At 40.8% G+C, this 19,052-nt stretch overlaps 2 protein-coding genes across 6 annotated transcripts; both read right to left on the minus strand.

Annotated features, from left to right (window-relative positions):
* Window positions 1-1,484: 1,484 nt before the first annotated feature.
* ap1ar (adaptor related protein complex 1 associated regulatory protein) lies at window positions 1,485-12,268 on the minus strand. Of its 3 annotated transcripts, none has more exons than XM_085419586.1 (10): window positions 12,067-12,268; window positions 9,683-9,731; window positions 9,558-9,584; window positions 9,223-9,248; window positions 9,029-9,125; window positions 8,753-8,851; window positions 5,785-5,846; window positions 5,266-5,339; window positions 3,831-3,953; window positions 1,485-3,533 (listed from the first exon to the last, which is right to left on the minus strand). In XM_085419586.1, the coding sequence occupies exons 1-10, from the start codon at window positions 12,135-12,137 to the stop codon at window positions 3,268-3,270; spliced, it is 894 nt and encodes a 297-aa protein (XP_085275712.1). In that variant the 5' UTR covers window positions 12,138-12,268; the 3' UTR covers window positions 1,485-3,267. The 3 variants fall into 3 exon arrangements, with proteins under 3 accessions (XP_085275712.1, XP_085275704.1, XP_085275719.1); XM_085419578.1 differs by having other exon boundaries at window positions 5,785-5,849; XM_085419593.1 differs by lacking the exon at window positions 8,753-8,851.
* Window positions 12,269-13,051: 783 nt separating this feature from the next.
* cfap100 (cilia and flagella associated protein 100) lies at window positions 13,052-18,822 on the minus strand. 3 transcript variants are annotated; one of them, XM_085381504.1, is made up of 16 exons: window positions 18,760-18,807; window positions 18,562-18,652; window positions 17,666-17,743; window positions 17,360-17,460; window positions 17,001-17,211; window positions 16,853-16,917; window positions 16,122-16,285; window positions 15,699-15,779; window positions 15,359-15,528; window positions 15,169-15,241; window positions 14,743-14,785; window positions 14,490-14,644; window positions 14,211-14,340; window positions 13,930-14,132; window positions 13,579-13,672; window positions 13,053-13,477 (listed from the first exon to the last, which is right to left on the minus strand). In XM_085381504.1, exons 3-16 carry the CDS (start codon window positions 17,682-17,684, stop codon window positions 13,352-13,354), a joined length of 1,635 nt encoding a protein of 544 aa, XP_085237630.1. In that variant the 5' UTR covers window positions 17,685-17,743; window positions 18,562-18,652; window positions 18,760-18,807; the 3' UTR covers window positions 13,053-13,351. The 3 variants fall into 3 exon arrangements, with proteins under 3 accessions (XP_085237647.1, XP_085237640.1, XP_085237630.1); XM_085381521.1 differs by lacking the exon at window positions 17,666-17,743 and having other exon boundaries at window positions 13,052-13,477; window positions 18,760-18,822; XM_085381514.1 differs by lacking the exons at window positions 17,666-17,743; window positions 18,562-18,652 and having other exon boundaries at window positions 13,052-13,477; window positions 18,760-18,810.
* Between the last annotated feature and the right edge of the window lie 230 nt (window positions 18,823-19,052).

A 19,052-nucleotide genomic window follows, 5' to 3' on the forward strand; every position in this document is an offset into this window, starting at 1 on the left:
AAAAACCAAGCCAACGTCAGGCACATCGTGTTTAGAACAGCAAGTGAGTAACATATTCATGAACTGGCGGGAAGCTGAATCACAGCTGTGTTTGAAAACACACAGCAGTAAACTTGGTGGTCGGCCTCAAGACACCAAGGCGATTTTTGATTGGTTGGAGAAATTAACCCGTCCTGAATTTAGTCACACGCAAGACGATTGAGATCTGAAGAGTCGGTTGCTGCAATATTAGAGAGCTAGAAAGAATGCCACCTGCGGATTGCTGGGAGCAACCATTCAAGGAAAAAAAAAAAAATACTGTGAAGCCATCACTATCATCAATTTCTCCATGCACATAGTAAAAATGCTAGGTTATGTTTCAGCCAGCTACTTCAAATTGCTCTTTTTAAATCTACTTTATTTATTTTTTTGAAGAAAGTAAAACTCAGTTGTGCAACAAAGAGATACAAATACATTCACCATAAAATGAGTAGGTTTATTCGTTGTTCGTCCTTAAATGGATACCAACTTTTATAAAAATGATTTGCTGTTTTGTGGGTGAGTTTAGGTATCAATCAAGCCACTGACAGTGGTGGCTAAACAGTGCAGCATTAAAGAGAGACAAAGCCCCAATCCAGGTCTTATGGTACATCCATTCAGCCTCCACGTACGGTCTATGTTAAAGGGGATCTTTTATGCTTTTATATGCGTGTGTTGCAAATAACGAGGCCATCTGTGCAGGTAATCACTATGAGCCAAAAACGTCAGTGCTCTAAATGTTACAAATGCACAATGCTATTGTACAGGATGTATCAAAAAGAATAATCCCATTTTAAAGTGCTTTCATTCAATGTTCACAGGAAACAATCTAAACATGTACCATTTAGAAAGAGGGCATTCGTGAGTTTCACTTGGTTCCTGGTTGGTAGCATAACAACAACAGTGGCTGCAGAGACTGCAGACATACCCACAAAAGTAGGGCTCAAGTTTGACTTTCTTATGGATATAAAGTATGTGTCAGGTGTAGGGATGCATTGAGCAGTTGTGAGCATTGTGTGATCAATTTTACATTCAGCCATGCACTTTAAAGATTTAATTTTCTTCATGTCCTTTACTTTTAAAAATATAGCTTTTGGAAATCAGATGACTCTTTTGATACACCCTGTTCTCTTAATTATGTATAATGTCAGAAGTGGATCGCCCTAATATGGTTAGGTCATTTAAACAGGTCTGGCCGACACACTGTTCAAATCTTCCATTTATGAGAGTCAGCCAGTCAGAAGATAGTGTGCTTAATGAGACAGCGGCCATAAAGGGAGAGGCAAAAGTAAAAATTTAGAGCATAAAAGGTCCCCTTTAAATTTTGCAAACTACTTCTGTGTAGCCTCTCACTTACTACTTTGGTTTGTACTTTTGATTTTTTTTTGCCAGAAACATTTAAACATTCTGCCAGAGTCAAGTGTCAAGATTACTTTAAAAATTACAGATTACACACTCAGTTGGTCTGTAGTTAATGTACCTGAAGCTCGGGACTTTCTTCCCCCTCCATGATTTTATTTTGTCCCTTTATACTCAGAGTGACAAAGAATGAAGTTTTGTTCTTTTTAAACAGAAAATTACAGTGATGAGTCAAATATGCTATACTCACAACAAAACATAACACTGGGGAAACAAAAGGAAACAATATATTATACCACACTCAAATATTAGGAAGGAAAATTACCAGTGTCTCGTGTACACACTTTGACAGCAGTGCAAGTCAGTGGATCGGGTTCATTTTGGTAAAATCTTCTAAGATCTGAATCGACAAAAATCAACACATTGCAGGTGCACGCAGTAGGCAGATTTAAACTAATTAAAATTGATTAATGTGAAAAGCTATTTTCCCGACTCCAGTTCAACAACATGTGACAGGTTAAGATAAGAAGAAAAAGTAACGAAGAAGAATTAAAAGCCCCTTCCTTAATCAAAGCAGCACTGGATCACCGACGCTAACACCACAGGTTTGATCTTTTTAGTTCAATTTCAAAATATTGCTTTTAATGATTTCTTCTCAGATATCACTAAAAAGTTAGTTAAACACTCGGAACTGATTTGTCTCCTCCAGTAGGTTTAGGTGAATGATGCCTCCTGTTATACTCTGTAATGATTTCACTGTGCTTCTGAGCAAATATTCACACGATACTTGAAAAAGCCTGAATGTTGTTACAAAGTTACAGTTTGAGAAGTTTTTTTCTGTATTTGATCAGCATCATGACACAGTTTCATATGAGGGCTCTCAATTACAAGAAAGGAGGCTTATGACTTCAGCTGAGGGTCACCGCCATGAGCTCAGCTTTTTGTCAGAGTGCATGCACTGACTTCATATTTGTGCGTGCCTTTTTTTTGTGAGCGCTCATGGCTGACATGCAGTGTTCACCTGTGCTGTCTCGTATAGCTTGCTCCACTGATTCACTGAGAGATGGTTTCATTTTTCCTTCAGCAACCTTCCAGTGGAATTCACCTCCCGATCACGCATCAAAGTAAAGAACAGACGGATTTTCTTTTTTCCCTAATTTAAACTGCTTTTGTGCTTCTGTGGATTTTTTCTCTCTACATGTAAAGAAATCCAAGAATAAACCAGCCTTTTCCCCACAGAGGTGCTGAGTGAGGTGTTGGCCTCAGCACTGCACTTGGTCCCCAGGTACTGTTTGACTGTTCGCTGCTGCTAAATAGTTAGCATAGGTCAAATGCAAAGAACAAATTAGCCCGCTGGGATTTTAAAAGTACCTAAATGATCCAGAATGACTACTTTACCCACAAACTGTGAAAAATCTACACATTGGTCATTTTTCACTCCAATGTGTAGATTTTCCTGCACAATTACTTCACTCACAAGCACTGAAATGTGTCCAGTTACACCAGTCAGTATACTGGAGGGTCAATCTGCTAATATAATAACATTTCACACCCAGTTGGTTGGTGATAAATTGGTTTGTATACGATCACCTGGGTGCGTTAGATAAAAAGCACTTGTTGTACAATGTGTAAGACGGTCGTGGATACAACTGATCAGTTACAATTCATTAAATGGTCGTTTAGCAAATGAAGGCACTGAAAAAAATGAGTCTGATAAACGTCACCACACTGTTCTGTAGTGCAGAGGTACATACATGTTCCTGCAGCATCACAGTTTCATGACAGTATGAAGAACATGTAAGGAACGACATTTCCACTTCATGAGGCAAAAAAGCTGGTGAGCCTTGACGTGAGGAGGCGGGCCGCCAATGTCTCCTTTGGTGCTGGACACTATCTGTCTTGGTTGTCTGACCTGAGGCCGCAGTCCGAGGAATCCTCAGAGAGAGTGTCTAGGACAGGATTGACAAACCCTTCGAATTCTGCAGTGTCCTCTGGGTGGGTGCTCACAAAATCATTCTCCCACTCCAGTGCGGTGGAGTCCTCGGAGGCTGAGGTCGGCCCGCTGTTCATTTGCTTGCCGCCTGGCCTCAGGGCTGCGCGCAAGATGTCCTCCTCTGTTCGAGACCTCTCCCACACTGGAAGCGCGCGATTGATTCCTACAATGCAGAGACATGAGGTTTGATTCTGACAGAAGAGCAGTAACTGATGTCAAACAGCAGAAGGTCCACGGTGGAAGTCACAAACCGCATGTATTACATAAGTGTGCTGCCTTGAAACGTACACAGGAAAAGACTGAAAATAAATGACAGATGTAGCAGCAGAGAAATGAAAACAAAAGAGCAAAATATGTTTTCAAATAAATTAAAATACTCTTGGAATTCTATGAAAAAGAGGGCTCATCACATCATCACTATCCTAATCAAACTTTTCAACTTCAGTCAGAATGTTCTTACCTTCCTCATCCTCCCACTCCAGATCTAGTGAGGTACCGTCATCGTTGGTGGAGCGGGTCTTGGTGGTGAAATCCCAGCTGCACTCTGTGTTTGGAGTCATCACATTTGTGTCAGACGGGAGTCCTGGGAACAAACAGAAAGCATGTAAACCTGACCTCTCATGAATATATACTCGCAATGTACAACAAAACGATTATCTTCTCGATGCCGATACAGCCGGCAGTCGGTTTTTGCAGTTTTCAACAAGTTGCAGAGGTCCTCAGAGCAACCGCAGCTCATTCTTCTTTGGCAAATCTCTCAAGATCCTCCAGATTTGATGGTCTTCTAGCGTGGACCCTGGTGTTCAGTTCACCTGACAGATTTTTAAGGCAATGCTTTTGTGCAGCCCAGTCAGTAACGTTCACTTACTGACTGGCTCACTGGAGGTAGTTCTTCACCAGGAGCGACACACGTTTTGGGTCGTTGTTGTGTTTGAAGATAAAGAGACGACCCAGACCCAGGTTTGTTTCTGACTGCTCAAGGTTTTCTTTTAAAATCTTCACGTATCCTCCTTTCTTCATAAGCCTCCCACCACTGTGTTCCCCTGTGGGGACGGTGTCCTCTGAGTTGTAGAACTCTCACTTTTTTCTCTAAACATCAGCAAAGTGTCTGCAGCTAAAGAGCTGTAGTTTTATCTCCTCTGACCGAAGGACGCTCTTCTAGTCTGGATTATTTGTCTCCAGGTCGTTCTTAGCACACCTCAGTCTGGCTTGAAGGCGTTTCTTCTGCAGAAGTTTTTCCTGGTCTCTAACCTCGCAGCTCATTCCTGTGCAGGTCTATAGTGATTGTCTCCTTCAGACTACAATTTCAAACTTGACTAAGTCATTCACGGGTGTCTTGGCAGTTGTTCTCTCACCATTTTTCTTTCTAGAGTCTTTTGCTTCCCACTGCTGCCAGGTGTGCTCTGTGTTGTGTGTCTGTCTTTACATTTCTTGATGATACTCCCCACTCCAGTTCTTGACACTTGGAAACACTGTGATAACTTTGTATATCGTTCTTCTGTTTTCTTTCTTTCTTCTTCTGCCAATTCTCTCTAAGCTGATTTGTTTTGTAGGCTTTTTTTTGTATGATGCTTTCTCAAGTAACAGCTTGAACCCTCCATCAGGTTTTCATACTGTGTATAAATCGAAGCTAGCGCTCAGTTTTAACTTAATTGTACAAGCTTTGAGCATTAAAGTCGCAATTAAGGCAGAATAACAAGGTCACAACCCCGGTCACTTTTGTTTCTCTGAAATATTTCGTACATTGTGTGCAAACAGAAATAACTAATGCTTTCTAAAGAAAACTAGTATGTTTAGATACGCTATGTTTCTCTGCCCTGTTTAAAAAAAAAAAAAAAAAGCACCTGGGAAGAGGTTGACAAAAGCCTTAAATTTCATATAGATGGTTCACTCACTGTTGCTCCTGAAAGCTTCAGACTGGGCTTTAACATTTTGGAGGTAGGCATCAAAATCTTCCCCAGAGGTTTGTCTGAAACCAAAGAGAATAAGACGTGTTTAGCAGCAGTAAAGCACAGGAATCCCTCCAGTCCAGCGTACTTTCATTATTTCTGCTGCTTTCATGTGCAGTGAAAACAAATGAAGACGGACTGGACAGCTTGGAGCACTAAAATCTGCTCTGCAGTCTACACACTGTCTGGCTGCAGCCGCAAATATAATGTGCACTTCATCACACAGATGTGTGTTTTGAACCTCCACAAAAAAACAAAACAGACATGGTATAAGACTTTTCCAGGCAAATTCAGCCATAAATGTTAATGACTAAACAGTCGATTAGCTAGAGGCTGCAAGTTCTGGTTTTCCAGTCTTTCTTCAACAAACACATCGTTACTTAAATCCTCCTGCAGAGTCCCATGACCCGAGTTTGTCCTCAGCTCAACAACTACGCCGTTGTCTAATGAACTTAACTGACTCACTTTCTTTGCTGGGTTTCACCGCCGGAGCCATCTGCTTTCCCCCGTGTCCTCTGGGCAGACAGCTGCTGACAAAAACACCACAGATCAAGTAAAAAGATAATCTCATTAGAAATTTCACAGGATTGAAATACACACTGGATTCATTTGAAAGCCTTTAACAATTTTGGCATTATCAAGGAAAAATGTGATCAGACATTTTTGAACAGATGAAGAAGAAAAAGAAAAATAAGCAACACCAAAGGAGCAGTGGAATGTGACCACAGACAAATGGCAGTCCTGCTAGTTGTCCTTTTTTTCTTTAGATCATTGGTCCCCAGCCTTTTTTGCACCACGGACCGGTTTATGTCCGGCAATATTTTTATGGACCGGCCTTTAAGGTGTCGCAGATAAATACAACAAAATAAAACCAGTAATGGTACCAAAAAAAGAAGATTTATTCATACCACACGGGAAAAGACCCCGGGAAACCGAGTTAGCGATAAAAACCATAAATTTCCCACCCGAGCCTCTTAAGGCCCGGTACCAAACGACTCACGGACCGGTACTGGTCCGTGGTCCGGGGGTTGGGGACCGCTGCTTTAGATCACATGAGCAGAAGAGTACATATGAAACCACCATAGTGATGAAAATTCCTGCTTGATTATTGCTACATGCCAACAGTCTAGTTTGTCTTTGTAAAAACGTGCATGCAGGGACTGTAAATATCAGCCCTTTTATGGACCTTTTTTCTTATTTCCCTGCTTGACCCTAGAAATAAAGCCCATATCCAGATTTATATCCACTGGCACCTTTGCCTTTCTACTGTAACGCAAATAAACTCCTCCTAGTTTGTTTTGCTTGCTTTGCCAACAAGGTTCCTGCACCATTTCAAAACCCAGCCTCAACTAATGACAAATAAGAGCAAACAATGCTGAAAAGATACGCTTTGACTTTGTTATACATGCAATAACTACTAGTTGCCATACTATTCAGCACGTCACTACCTCAAGAATTAAAAGCTTTTCATTGCTGCACATGAAAATAAAATGAACCTTTATTTACAGGTACAAAACACTGAAGTAAAAGTACAGAAGTACATCTGCTTCCAGCAGCCTGAAGTGTGTCAGAGAAAACAACCTGATTCACACATGTACATTTCCTGTACAGGGTTTCTGCCTGACAACAGCTGACAGCAAGCCCCCACGGTCCCACCATTATTAAATGACCCCCACCCACCCAGCAACCAAAGCAAGCTCATTTATTTACTGCAGTTAGTAATTTTAGGTTTAGTCTTCTTGCTGCTACATTATATGTAGTTGAGATCTACTATGCAATAAATATATATATATATTTGGCATTTTTTCAACTTTTTCTACTCTAATGTATCTGGTTGTGCTAATTTCTCCCCCGGAGCCGTCAGACTCTTCAACACTCAGTAACTGGACTGACACACACACACACACACACACACACACACACACACACACACACCACTACCTCAAGCTACTTTTTGGCACAACCCATTGTCATTGTTGCACTTTTCTATTGCACAGTCTGTATCGCTCTGTTCTGTCTGGTGTTGCAGTGTCTATGTTTTGTTTTGTTTTTTGCCATTTTGCACACTTTTCTTGGGCTCTTTATGTAGTCCTGTGTTGATTGTCTGTTATATGTCATATGTAGCGCCACGGTCTTGGAGGAACGTTGTCTCACTTCACTGTACCACTGCACTTAGTTGACATGACTATAAAGCCACTTGACTTGACACGGAGAAATGGCCACATTATGCTGTGACCTTAGTGCCCCCTAGTGTTTCACGCCCTGTAAATCCATGCAAAAGCAAAAGGATAACAACAAGTGGCAACTAAACTTACAGGCTTTTCTTTTTTTCGTACGAGTCTTGAACAAGCCTTCTCCAAATTTAACAGCCGACCTGCAGCAAAGTTAGGGAGACATAAGACCTAGGTTTCCTTGGTTTTAATGTCAGATTCTTCAAGGACTTCATTGATCCACGGGAAATCAACAATCTCAAGCAAAGACAAACAGTATACTTCCATGAGCAGACAACAGTGATGAAGGCTGAACAGAGAAAGGTGGACTTGTGCAAAAATAATCACTGTGAGCTGAAATTAAGATTGGCTACTTCTTCTTTTCCTCCTGCCTGGCTGCTCCATCTTCAACATCTTTTGTCCAAAACATCCACTGTCCCTCCTCTGCACATTTCCAAACCATCTCAGCCTTGCACCTGCACCTGAGCTGTCCCTCTGATGTACTCATTTCTAATTTTGTCCATCCTGATCCTGGCAGAAACCTCAACACCTCCAGCTCGGCCTCTTGTCACTTTGTCAGTGCCACGTTTCCAAACCGTACATCACAGCAGGTCTCACCACCTTGTAAAGATTCCCTTTCACTCTTGCTGCTATACGTCTGTCACAAATCACCTCTGACACTCGTCTCTACCTGCTCCACCCTTCTTCACCTCTCGTGTGCTTTGAATGGTTGACCCCAGGTATTAGAACTCATCCACCTTCACTTCCTCTGCTTCTTGCATCTTCAGCTTTGTATCTGCCTCCCTCTCATTCATAAACATGTATTCTGTCTCGCTTCATACCTCCACCTCTCCAGACTCTCTTCATAGATTACGATGCCATCTGCATTCCTACTGTGGTTATATCAAGGACACAAACCCCACCCACCAGTCCACAATAAGAAGTATTGAATTTAGGGGAAAGAGAGCCAGAAGGGCTTATTTCACTAAGGCCCAGTGAAAGACAAATATTGTGACTTATATAAACTTATTATATTTCTGGTCAAGAAGAAAAATGGAGCTGGAAATGATTATCATAGTCCCCTTTAAAATTACATTAAAAAAACAAAACAGAAAATTGAAATCCTGGGAGGTCTCTGCACAGAGGGGCCAGCAGCTTAGAGGAGGAGGAGGAGCTTTAGCCGAGCAGTAAGGTAAAGAAGGCAGCGCTCAGTACCGCCTCACCTCCTTCAATTTTCGTTCACGTGCCAGCCTGGCGGCCTCACGCTGGGCGGCATTTCTAGCCTCCTCTTCTAGCCTCAACTTCTCCTCTTGTGCCTCTAACTGAGCAGAAATAATGAAATGAAACAAACAAGGAAAAAATAAATAAATAAAAAAACAGAACAGAAAATTACAAAAACAGAAAAAACAATGCAGCAAATTAAAGGTAAGCCAACATAAGTTAAACACAAAATGAAACAATGAGGGCTGTTTAATCTTGACGTGGACAGGTGGCCTCACCTCGGCTCGCAGCTTTTGGTCTATGACGATCTGTTTGTCTGAGATGGCAGCGTAGCGGTGCTCTTTGAGGTTCTTGATCTCATCATCACTGATGGGCCTGGTGGAAAAACAAGAACACATATTACTCTTTTTGTTTTCTTTTTTCATGCCAGAGATTATTAGCTTTTTCTTTACATCTGAGCAGGATCTCTTACCTCGGGCAGGGCTGGGGGCTCTCAGCCTGCAATGCAACATACACAACATACTTTTTAGCAAATAGCTCTGAAATCCACTAAGAAATGCATCTACCCTGCTGCACTGACTCAAGAAGTGCTACTCTGGGACTGAGCGGAGAGTAATCGAGTTACTCTCTGGGAGGAAAAATGGATGACTCCCATATCGCAGGGATGGCCACATCACATCGTTTTCTATCCATCATGAGCCGAGCACGGCAATAATGGACGGTCTGATCCAAGGAGCATAATCCAGCTTTTAATCAGAAAACAGCATTTTTTCACAGACTTATTTAGCTCATAAAATCTAAACTTACCTCATCACTTTCTACCAGATTCTCAAACTGAAAAAAGAAATAAATAAAAAGCACAGTTAGACTCATTGCATTAGCTTAAATAGTCATTCTTAAGAAAGGTTCAAATAAATAAATAATGTACACACCTCGATTGTGTAGTGCTCCCCTGTGGTGCTGCTGCGGAAGTATTTTGACCTGCAGCAAAAATGAAGAGAAAAAAAATTAATTTCAAACAGCAGGGGTACCAAACATAAGGCCTGCGGACCAGAATCGGCCCACTTCCAAGTTCCAGTTTTTTTTCCACTATGTACTTTAAATTTTTATTTCTGACAAACTCAAAAAAAACCAAAACATTTTTGTGAATTACTGTGAATTGTTCTGTTTTAGTTGCAATTACTACAATAACTTTATTTTCTTTAATTTTATAGATTTAATCAAAATTAAACATTTCTGTCATTTACTACAGCAGCATTTCGTTATCATGTAGAAAAACAGAGACATGCTAGACGTACTACTAAAACTGCAACTTTCTTCTTATATTAAATGGGATTAATTTAGTAGTTAAACACCTTTACACTGACAGAAAGGGCTGTTTCACTGGTTTGGCCCACGATGTAAAATTACTTTGACATCCCTGATCTAGAGTATAATGAATGAGACAAATATAAATTAGCATCAGCACTTTTCACTTTCCTGTCTCTTCTTCATATTGTTAAAAATATACACCAGGTCTATTCCTGATGCTTAATTTTCAAAATACAATTAAAATCTTCAAAATAAAAGGCCCAGTGTAAACTAAATACTCATTTCTTGAAACCTCCTTAGTCTGACACAAAGCCTTGTGAAGGTCTTAAAATAATGCTAGGGACTCATTTGTGTGGTATTAATTTGATGTTTGAATTCACAATGCCAGAGTTATTGCATCATAAACCAGGAGCAGTGGCTTCATAAAGGAAATGAACTAAAAAAAAAAAGAAGCATGAACCTATAGCCAAATCTCAAAGCTCTACAGGCTGTTCCACCAGTTTCATGAAAGAAGTCTCAGCTGTATGTAGGTAAACAGATATTAGCATAAGCAAACTCTATGAACTTTGTATTGTGAAATTTCCCACATAATTATTGATGCGTCACTGTCAGGCCTGTGAAATAGGAAACAGGTTGTTGAGTGTTGGCTGTTCAGTTTGTGTTCAAATGTAGTCTGAATCCATTATTTTGTGTGACTTTTGGGTGCTGCTGAGTCACCACAGCAAGCAGCTCCACGTGTTTGATTTGGCAGAGCTGGATGGCCTTCCTGACCCAACCCACATAAGGACTTGAGGCTAGTTGAATGCTTTATGTGGAACAAACTGTACATGAGAAAGCTATATTACACAGATGTAACTTCCACTAAAGCAGCGTGCTAAATGACATCTGTACCAGGAGCCCTGACAGCCTCACCTGCCCTGCATCAAATACTGCCAATTAACATTATTGATTTGAGCTGTGACCTTTAGGATCTACAACAGTCAAACCTAAGAGAGAAAAAAAAGCTGTTTTTTTCCCTTCATTTTAATGACTGTCAGTGAGAGTGTGACTTAAAAACTTAAAACCAGGGGCAGATCTACAGGGGGGCAAGCGGAAGGGGGGCAACTGCCCCCCTGCTGTAGAGCCTCGCCCCAACTTCTATGTTCCTAAAATATTTTTCGCCTTTGCAGGATTGCTATCGTTTGTCCAGTGAGCACTGCAGAGTGTGAGCAAAGTTTTTCTACTTCAAAAATCACCACGCTCAACCATTTTAGTTTATACCTAAAAATTATCTTAGAACAGATAATGATACAATAAATGTTTTGTTGACTGCATTTACATATTGGGGGATTTTCAGATACCTCACTGAAGAGGACACCTTTGTTGTAATGCCACTTTGGGCTAAGTTACAACTACTACTGTGGTACGAAGTGTTAGCTACTGTCAGCTCCATTATATAAATCTATGGATGAAAGTGTGAAAAGGCTCGTTGCTGGTAGAGTGAAAGCCTTCTCTCACCTTAACAAAGCACAAGGTAAAGTCAGACTAAAAAGCATCAATTATTTACATTCAACTGGGTGACACAACAGCCTGAAGCTAAGGCAAAAAACAGGCAATTAATCCCAGCAGCTAGCCAAGCAGCCAAACTGTCCATATATTAGTTTACATGATTGTGTGTGAGCTCTCCAGAAGCTCTGTCAGCTGTGCTGTCATTATCAGACCTTAGCTAAACTACAAGTCTACAGCTAAACTACAGGCTCCTGACACTAGGGGTGGGGTCTTGATTCCCACTGGCACTGGCTGACTGCAGGTACCGTACAGCTAGAGGCTAAACTAGCTGGCCCGTATCTCTGATTTACAACATCACCGTCTGTAATAACAGCATCCCTACACAGCTGCCCAAGTGCTCACAGGCAGACTGCCGTGTCAAACTACCGGCCAACCTTATCAGCAAGCAGATAACGCCGCTTCGGGTGATGCTTGCATGCTAGCTAGCTCAGGCAGCTAAAGCTCACAGTTGACTCACCCCCCTCCTCGCTGGATCCTGTTGGTTTCTCTCCTGAAGAGCCCCACACAGTATGCCCAGCAGTTACCCATCGCATTGTCAAATGTTCCTATGATCCGGCTGCCTATCGCCTGACAGCTGCTGGAGCATTAGCGTTGGCAGCTACATCTCCAAACGTACTCCTCTCGCTCCAGCCACTTCCTCATCCTCCTTTCTTCCTCTCCGGCTGGTGACAGAGCTCAGATGAAAGTGAAACATCACCACCTGCTGTCCTCTACGTGAAGTTTTGTGAAGGGCCAAAATAAAATCCAAATAAAAAAATAAAGAAATGACTCAGTGAGAAAATAAATGTGCTAGAAAATAATGCAAATAATATCTTACTATAATGATCATAGGGTATGTATTTTATGTTCTCCCACTCCTCCAAGATGCATCAATCAGTCTGAATCAAACCTACTTTATATAGACTGCTGAGGGTACCAGTATCATCAACATATATATAGCTTTTGGGAATATATTTGATTCATTCATGATTCATTAATTTGTTTGCTATGTGTGAACAGACATTTTTTTTCATCTGAAAATATACAGTGGTATAATGGAGATTAAAAACTAACATGAGAAATTTACACATGTGTTTTCATACATGAGCGAAGCAATTAAATGTCACACACCTGAGAAAACCTACCAGTGTGGTAGGGGTATTCACTTGACAAATTGTTTTTTTTTAAGGTTAACTTTGTGTTTATTGGCTAGAGTGAATAACTACTATTTTCTCCCATATTTTTAATAGCATTTACTGTATGCAGTTCTGCTTTTTCCCCCTTCCAGCAATATGGGAGGCCCTTGCTGGGGGTCTCATCCTGTTAAAAGGGAGCTCTTCCTTCCCACCACTGAAGTGCTGCTCATATGGGATTGTCCATGTGACATTAGCTTCAAACTCTAATATCACATGGTCTTCACATAAAGCACCTTTAAACAATTGTATAAAGAAACTAGAAAAAGCTTAAAAAATGCTTAAACATGTTTGAAATATTCAAAGCTCAGCTTTCTAAATGATCTTAATTGCATAAGATTAGCAAAATATCAGCGAGTTTAAGAATAAAAGGCAACAAAACCAAAACGTTTACCACAGTTAGATGGCTTTATTCTGCACTCCAACGCTAAATTTGTAGTATCTCAGCTCATATTGACTTACTGACATGTCATGATTGTGGCATCTGTGTGATAATACATGATCACTCATCAGCCTGTGCGTCTGAGGCATGATAGCACTTTCAGTTATTTTCTTTGTATTTTTTTTTTATCAGTCCGTGTTCTCAGGGCCAAAGAGGTGTTCGTGAATCTCATCTTGAGCTGGGATGCTGTCCATGTTGCTGACTTTGACTCTCTGGGTAACAGGCATATATCTGGGCATGAGCTTTTTCCCACTCTGAAAGAAAATCCCGAAAGTGTGCAACTGAATCAGTTTCTTTAAAAGTTGTAAGTCAGAAAAACTAAACTGGAGAATAGTGTTAATGGAAAAAGACCCACGATTTTCTTGGAGTCAGCCAGCGATCTCTCCGAGTACCTCCTCATCCTTTCTTTCTGTTTTTCTCTCTGCTCTCTCAGCTTGTCTTCACGCTCCCTGCAACATGTTGTAGAGAGAGTGGGAGGGTGTTTATATAACACTGCACTGTAATTTATGCTAAGACTGGAAATAATACATTCAAGAAGAAAAATAAACAAAAGCTAGTTTCTAATCAAGGAATTCTGTTTTTACCATAGAGCCTCACAGTTCTGCAGCTGTTACTGAAAATATTTCAAGTTTTTTTTTTACAGGTGAAAAATTCAATAGCCAAGTGGGCTGAGGGTGGAACATTGAGCCACTGAGGCACACAGTACCTGGTCCTCCTCTCGCTGTCCTTGATCTTCTTCATTAACTCCAGTTTTTCTTCAGGGATGCTCTCAAGGCTCTGCAGTAGTAAAGACAGCCGCTTCTCAATGTTGGTCAGCTTCTCCAAAGTGTTTAGTTTGGTCATCCTGTCATCCATGCAGCTGCGGTGCACCTCTGCCACCTTCTCGCTCAGAGCATCCAGTAACACATCCTGTGGGTAAGCGAAGTGATTACGAGGCCTGTAAAAGTCACCAAGTGCAGCTTGGTGCAGCGGTGTATTCTGTGTTACCTGGTCCTGTGTATTCAGGGACACGTGGAGAAGGACCTTCCGCTCAAGCCTGGCTCCTCTCGCCTTCTCCTTCTCGATTCTCTCCTTCATTTCATTTATCTGCATTGTAATTTGTTTTTCATCCTTTTCACTTGACAGAAAGAAAGCAGCAATGAGAAAAGAGGGCAGCTGGAATAACCAGAAAACAGTAAAACCCTGAGTGTTATAAGAGCTCTGAAGCTGCAAGCAAAAAGAGATTTAGCCACTGCGTAATGTAACAGAGCCATGTGACATGCTTACTGATTCTTCTTGGTTGTTTTCAAGGACTGTTGGAGCTGCTCCAGAGTCTCCTCCACCCTCGTAGAGTTCTGAATCAGGGACAGGTTCTGCTCCGTCAGCTCTGTCATCAGATCCAGCAGCTGCTGGGGATCAGTGAAATACAGCTCTGGCTCATCCTACAGAGAGGTGGGTAAGACATACCACTGTCAGTACTGGGAAGAAATATTCAAGCTGCTCCTTTAGTTAACGTAAGATAGGATCGGGAAAAACTGACCTCATAATCTGAGCTGTCACTGTCCAATTTAGGATCTGTGACTCTGCAATGTAAGAGTTTTACACCTGTGAGAGAAGTTACAGCAACACTGGAGAGGATTTTAAATGTGATCTTCTAGTTTTTCTTTATTTTGCGGTTGTTGTTTGAAATACAAAACCTCTTTCTGGCAGAATTGTTGCGACTGTGCTCATGTAGCTCATATATTGTTGCCAGTCACTGCTGGTCTTTCATTTTCACGTTTTTCCTGTACAGGTTGTGAAGGCTTACAACGAGGGTGGCTTGTTTCAGACAGAGGGTGAATTGAGGGTGCTCCTAAGTGCTTAACTACCACATTCAGCACTACATCAAAACTATGACACAAACAGTGGATGTGCAGAAATATTAAACAAAGCCATGAGTGAAACGAGAGTGCTGGTGCTCCCTTACAGACTGTCACTGTGGGCTGGGGACAGCCTGGTCTCCTGGATGGACGTCAGCTGTCTGCCTGGAGTCTCCAAACCTGCGTGCATGTTAATAAATGAAAGAATCATTTAAGTCAATTGCAGGACATTAAGCAGAGTACCGCCATGCTGGTCTCTGTTGCCTATTTTATGGTGATTTACTGGGCATTACTTGCCATTCCTAATAGCAGTGTCTTTAAGCTCCCTGTTCTGGTCCTCCTTGGTGCCTTTACAAGACATAACCTTTGACCTCTGGGCCTCCTGCCACTCTGGAGGAGACAGCTTGAATAGAAGGTCCTTATAACTCTTGTAGTCTACCAGGATTTCTTCAAAGCTGGCAAGTTCACTGTGCAGAAGAAAGACTACATTAAAATCTACACAACATAAAAACTGTATCTTCGAGGGAAACCACCTTTAGCGCCTCTGTGTTCACCTTCTGGATAAACATGCTGACGGACTGAGACACGGGTGATGCCCACATACATTTGATTTTTTTCAAGATGATCTGAATGCTACCTTTTTATGGTGAGTATTTCAGCAGTTAGCCTCCTGATTTCATTGTTCTTCTCCTGTGTTGACCTGGCCTCCTGTTCATACCTGGCAGCAGAGACAAACACAACTATTTGCAAAGGAACCTTTTAATCATCAGTACAGGTACGGCAGAAATAAGCGTGTTCAGGATTCTTTGCATATTTTTTTGCATACTCTTGCACATTGTTCTTTATTCTCCTTTTATGAGCTGAGAAACAACAACCAAACATTCTTATTATAAAAAAAATACTTATTTTAAAATCTATGAGTACTGCTGGTATAAACATCGACATCAGTCAGCATGATTTATGTACATCACAGTGGTGCATCCCTAAAACACTATTTTATGAAAATGTGATTTTAAATTGAACAGAGACGCTAACAGGATAGCCACTGTTTAATCCTTACAGTGTTCTGGCCTCCACAGACTTCTTCTCATTCTCCCTGAGAAACTCTTCAAATCTGACATTGTCTCTCTCAATGCTCCGCTCCAGGTGTTTCAGCAACTTCTCTTCCTTTGCTATGGCCTCGTCCATCCTCAAAATCTCAGACCTCTTTGTCATCACGGATAACTGAGGAAAGGAGGACGAGAAGAAGATGAAGCCAGACTTCTATAATCTTACATGATGCATATTATTGTAATAGTAATTAATAATAATTTCCCTATCTGTCTGTCTATCTGAGATGACTTTAGTAAGAGAACAGAAGTGGATCATTCATTCAAGCAGTCATCTGCTTGATCTAACTCATGGGGAACATTCAAAAGCACATACACAGAAGAAGATACACATGTGTGTTCAATTCTATTGTCATAATTTTCATAACTCATGTTGAAAACATTAAAAGCTGGTGGCGCTGAGTTTAAATGACGTGAACATTCACCAGGTGAGGTTAGAACAGTAGGCCTGACCCAAAATGAAGACCTAAAGAGGATTTATTAACCTTTTCTGCATTAACTTGACTTTGTCTCATTCGGCTGGATCTATAAGGCTACATCAGAGGAAAAGTTTTTATTTAACTAGAACAACCTGTTTTAGTTCAGTAGCTGAGTTTGGATGATAGTTATCCTCCATTAATACTAGACAGAGCGCTGATTCAAAAAACATGACAGCATATTAGCAACTGTTGAAATCATTTACCTCCAACACAGCTTTCTGTCGTTCCAGGGAGATTAAGGCATGCTTGTTGTCTTTTGTTACTTTTTCTGGGGACAGAGGACAAACAACATGTTAAATTGATCGTATCTGTTCACATATATTTTGAATTTTCTACTCCTCTTCCACTTACCTTGTTTCATTCGTCCACCAGATGTTTGCTTAGGGGGAACTGTCCTACTCTTGATTGGTTTTAGATTCGTCATCTTCTCATTTCCCCCCTTCTTCTCCTCCTCCGCCTCGTCCTCCACTTCTCCCACCAGCTCATTCTTCAGCTTGGCCGTCACTCTTGCAGCGTGGGTTGTCTTCTCATCAATTGGCAGAGCGAGGAATTTACGCATCTCCTGAGCACAAAGGGCGAACAGCAGCATGACTTTAACACAACAAAGATCCATTTTTCACTTTTAGAAAATGCTGCCATGCCAGTATAATGCGTGGAGAGAAAATCTGTCATTTGGACATACATAAATGTGCAAAAGCACGCTCACAAACCTCTTTACGGTCCTCTCTTTCGTTTACACGCAGCAGAAAAATGCTGTTGCCGTCTGGCACTTTGAACGGGCTCAGCTGAGTCCCTCTCTTCCTCCTTGTCCCTACACACGTTGGGAATAAAAGATAAAAACAACAAAAGTTGCAACACTTTCTGTTATTTCTTTTTATTCTACAACTCAGTTTTATTTTACAAATCTCTCTTCTCTCTGATGAAAACATATTTGAAATGCAGCACAAACCAATCATGATGCGCTGACAGTACACACACTGTAATGTGTAAAGCACGACTTTATAAAAGAAGCTTACTAAGCTGCGGCGATGACATATCTGAGGTGCTTCTGACATCAGGGGTTGAACTAGCTTAGCATTTAATGTGGCTGCAGGCTGGGAAAAGAAAAAGTTATTCTTGGCAGAACAGGAAGTTACATTTCTGAACGTTTCACACCGTAAAAGCCAGACGGATGTCCTCTGGTGAAGGCGTCCTGGCAATTTCCACCTACAAGATTCCTTAATCGTATTTATTTGTTTTACATTCTTTCCTAAATCTTAAAACGCCTCTTATAACCGACAGTTTTATTTTCAAAATACATTTACTATCATTAAAGGCATTGTGTGTGTTTTCATACTAATTGGATCTATTTTGGTTGGAAACGTGGCGTGATCTCTATAATGTCATCAGGCTCTGTGTAATGATACAAATATAAAGGTCAGGGGAAGAGGCCCAATCAAACATCTGTGTGTGGGTGAGGGGCTTAGATGATTAGATGATTACTTAAAGGATGTTATTCTTGTTTTCTCTATATTTTTTATATGTTAAATAAGTATTCTTAAACATGTATTCTGTATATATGTTTAAGTGACGTTGAAGGTGTCAGTTGGTATGTGTTAGTGCCAAATGGGCTGATGTGCTTTTCTTCTCACCGCAGGTTCTGGGCAAAAAAGTGTCTTGTTGACGCCAGAGATTAGAGAAGTAATTATAGTATTATAGTACTTGGCACACTAATAATGTTTTGCTATAAAACATTTCTGTTTCTGACCTTTTTTTTTTAGGAGTTTCTGGTAATGTGTTAAAGACGCTTTTCAAAAGTAAAGTATGTTCAATGTGTCATAAAGACAGTGAGTAAGTGAGTCAAATCCTACAGAAACAGTGTAAATAATTAATAAATTAATTTAAAAAATACACTTTTTTTTAATAACTTTACCCCTAAGTAAGGGCTCGTCTTTGCTGTTGAAATGTGACCGTCCTCCTGTGATTACACCAGCAGCAAGCAAACGCAAGCAAACCCTGCCAAACTACAGATAAATAAACGAAGTTAGTGATAAATAAAAAAGGTCAAGCTGCTGCAAAAGACAGATTTAAGGACATATTTTTATTGGTATTCATAATAAAGCTAACTCACCGTCTTATAATGCTGTAGGTAAACAGTATAGATCGCAGCTAGCCGCCCCGCTGGCTCTGTATACCGTTGTCATGGTGAATGTTGCCTTCAGGGCCTCCTTGTTATTTCTCCCTTATTATTTAGTCTTTTGTATAAATAAATAGGGAGGATGTCTATATTTGTATTGCTAGTTTAGTAAATGTGATGAAAAACAAACTAATTTAAGAGAACAGTTACTTGTTATTCTGAAACACTATAAGCATATTACAGGAAATGGTTTTCAAGCTGGCTCTTCAGTTCTGTGGACCATGTTT

Source organism: Rhamphochromis longiceps, linkage group LG2 (assembly GCF_057381845.1).
Source record: "Rhamphochromis longiceps isolate RC_006_pf linkage group LG2, R_longiceps_female_GT1.1, whole genome shotgun sequence".
NCBI classification, from domain to species: Eukaryota; Metazoa; Chordata; class Actinopteri; order Cichliformes; family Cichlidae; genus Rhamphochromis; species Rhamphochromis longiceps.

Excerpts from the sequence above, each read along its gene's own strand:
- cfap100 (XM_085381504.1), bottom strand. Across the intron at positions 14,341-14,489 it reads AAAACAACCAAGAAGAATCA|TGAAAAGGATGAAAAACAAA; the intron begins GTAAGCATGTCA and ends CTTTCTGTCAAG. Across the intron at positions 13,673-13,929 it reads GACAGCGAGAGGAGGACCAG|GGAGCGTGAAGACAAGCTGA; the intron begins GTACTGTGTGCC and ends AACATGTTGCAG.
- ap1ar (XM_085419578.1), bottom strand. The coding sequence starts at position 12,137 with ATGGGTAACTGCTGGGCATACTGTGTGGGGCTCTTCAGGAGAGAAACC. Across the intron at positions 8,852-9,028 it reads ACCAAAAGCTGCGAGCCGAG|TTAGAGGCACAAGAGGAGAA; the intron begins GTGAGGCCACCT and ends ATTTCTGCTCAG. Across the intron at positions 3,534-3,830 it reads GGAGTGGGAGGATGAGGAAG|GAATCAATCGCGCGCTTCCA; the intron begins GTAAGAACATTC and ends TCTGCATTGTAG.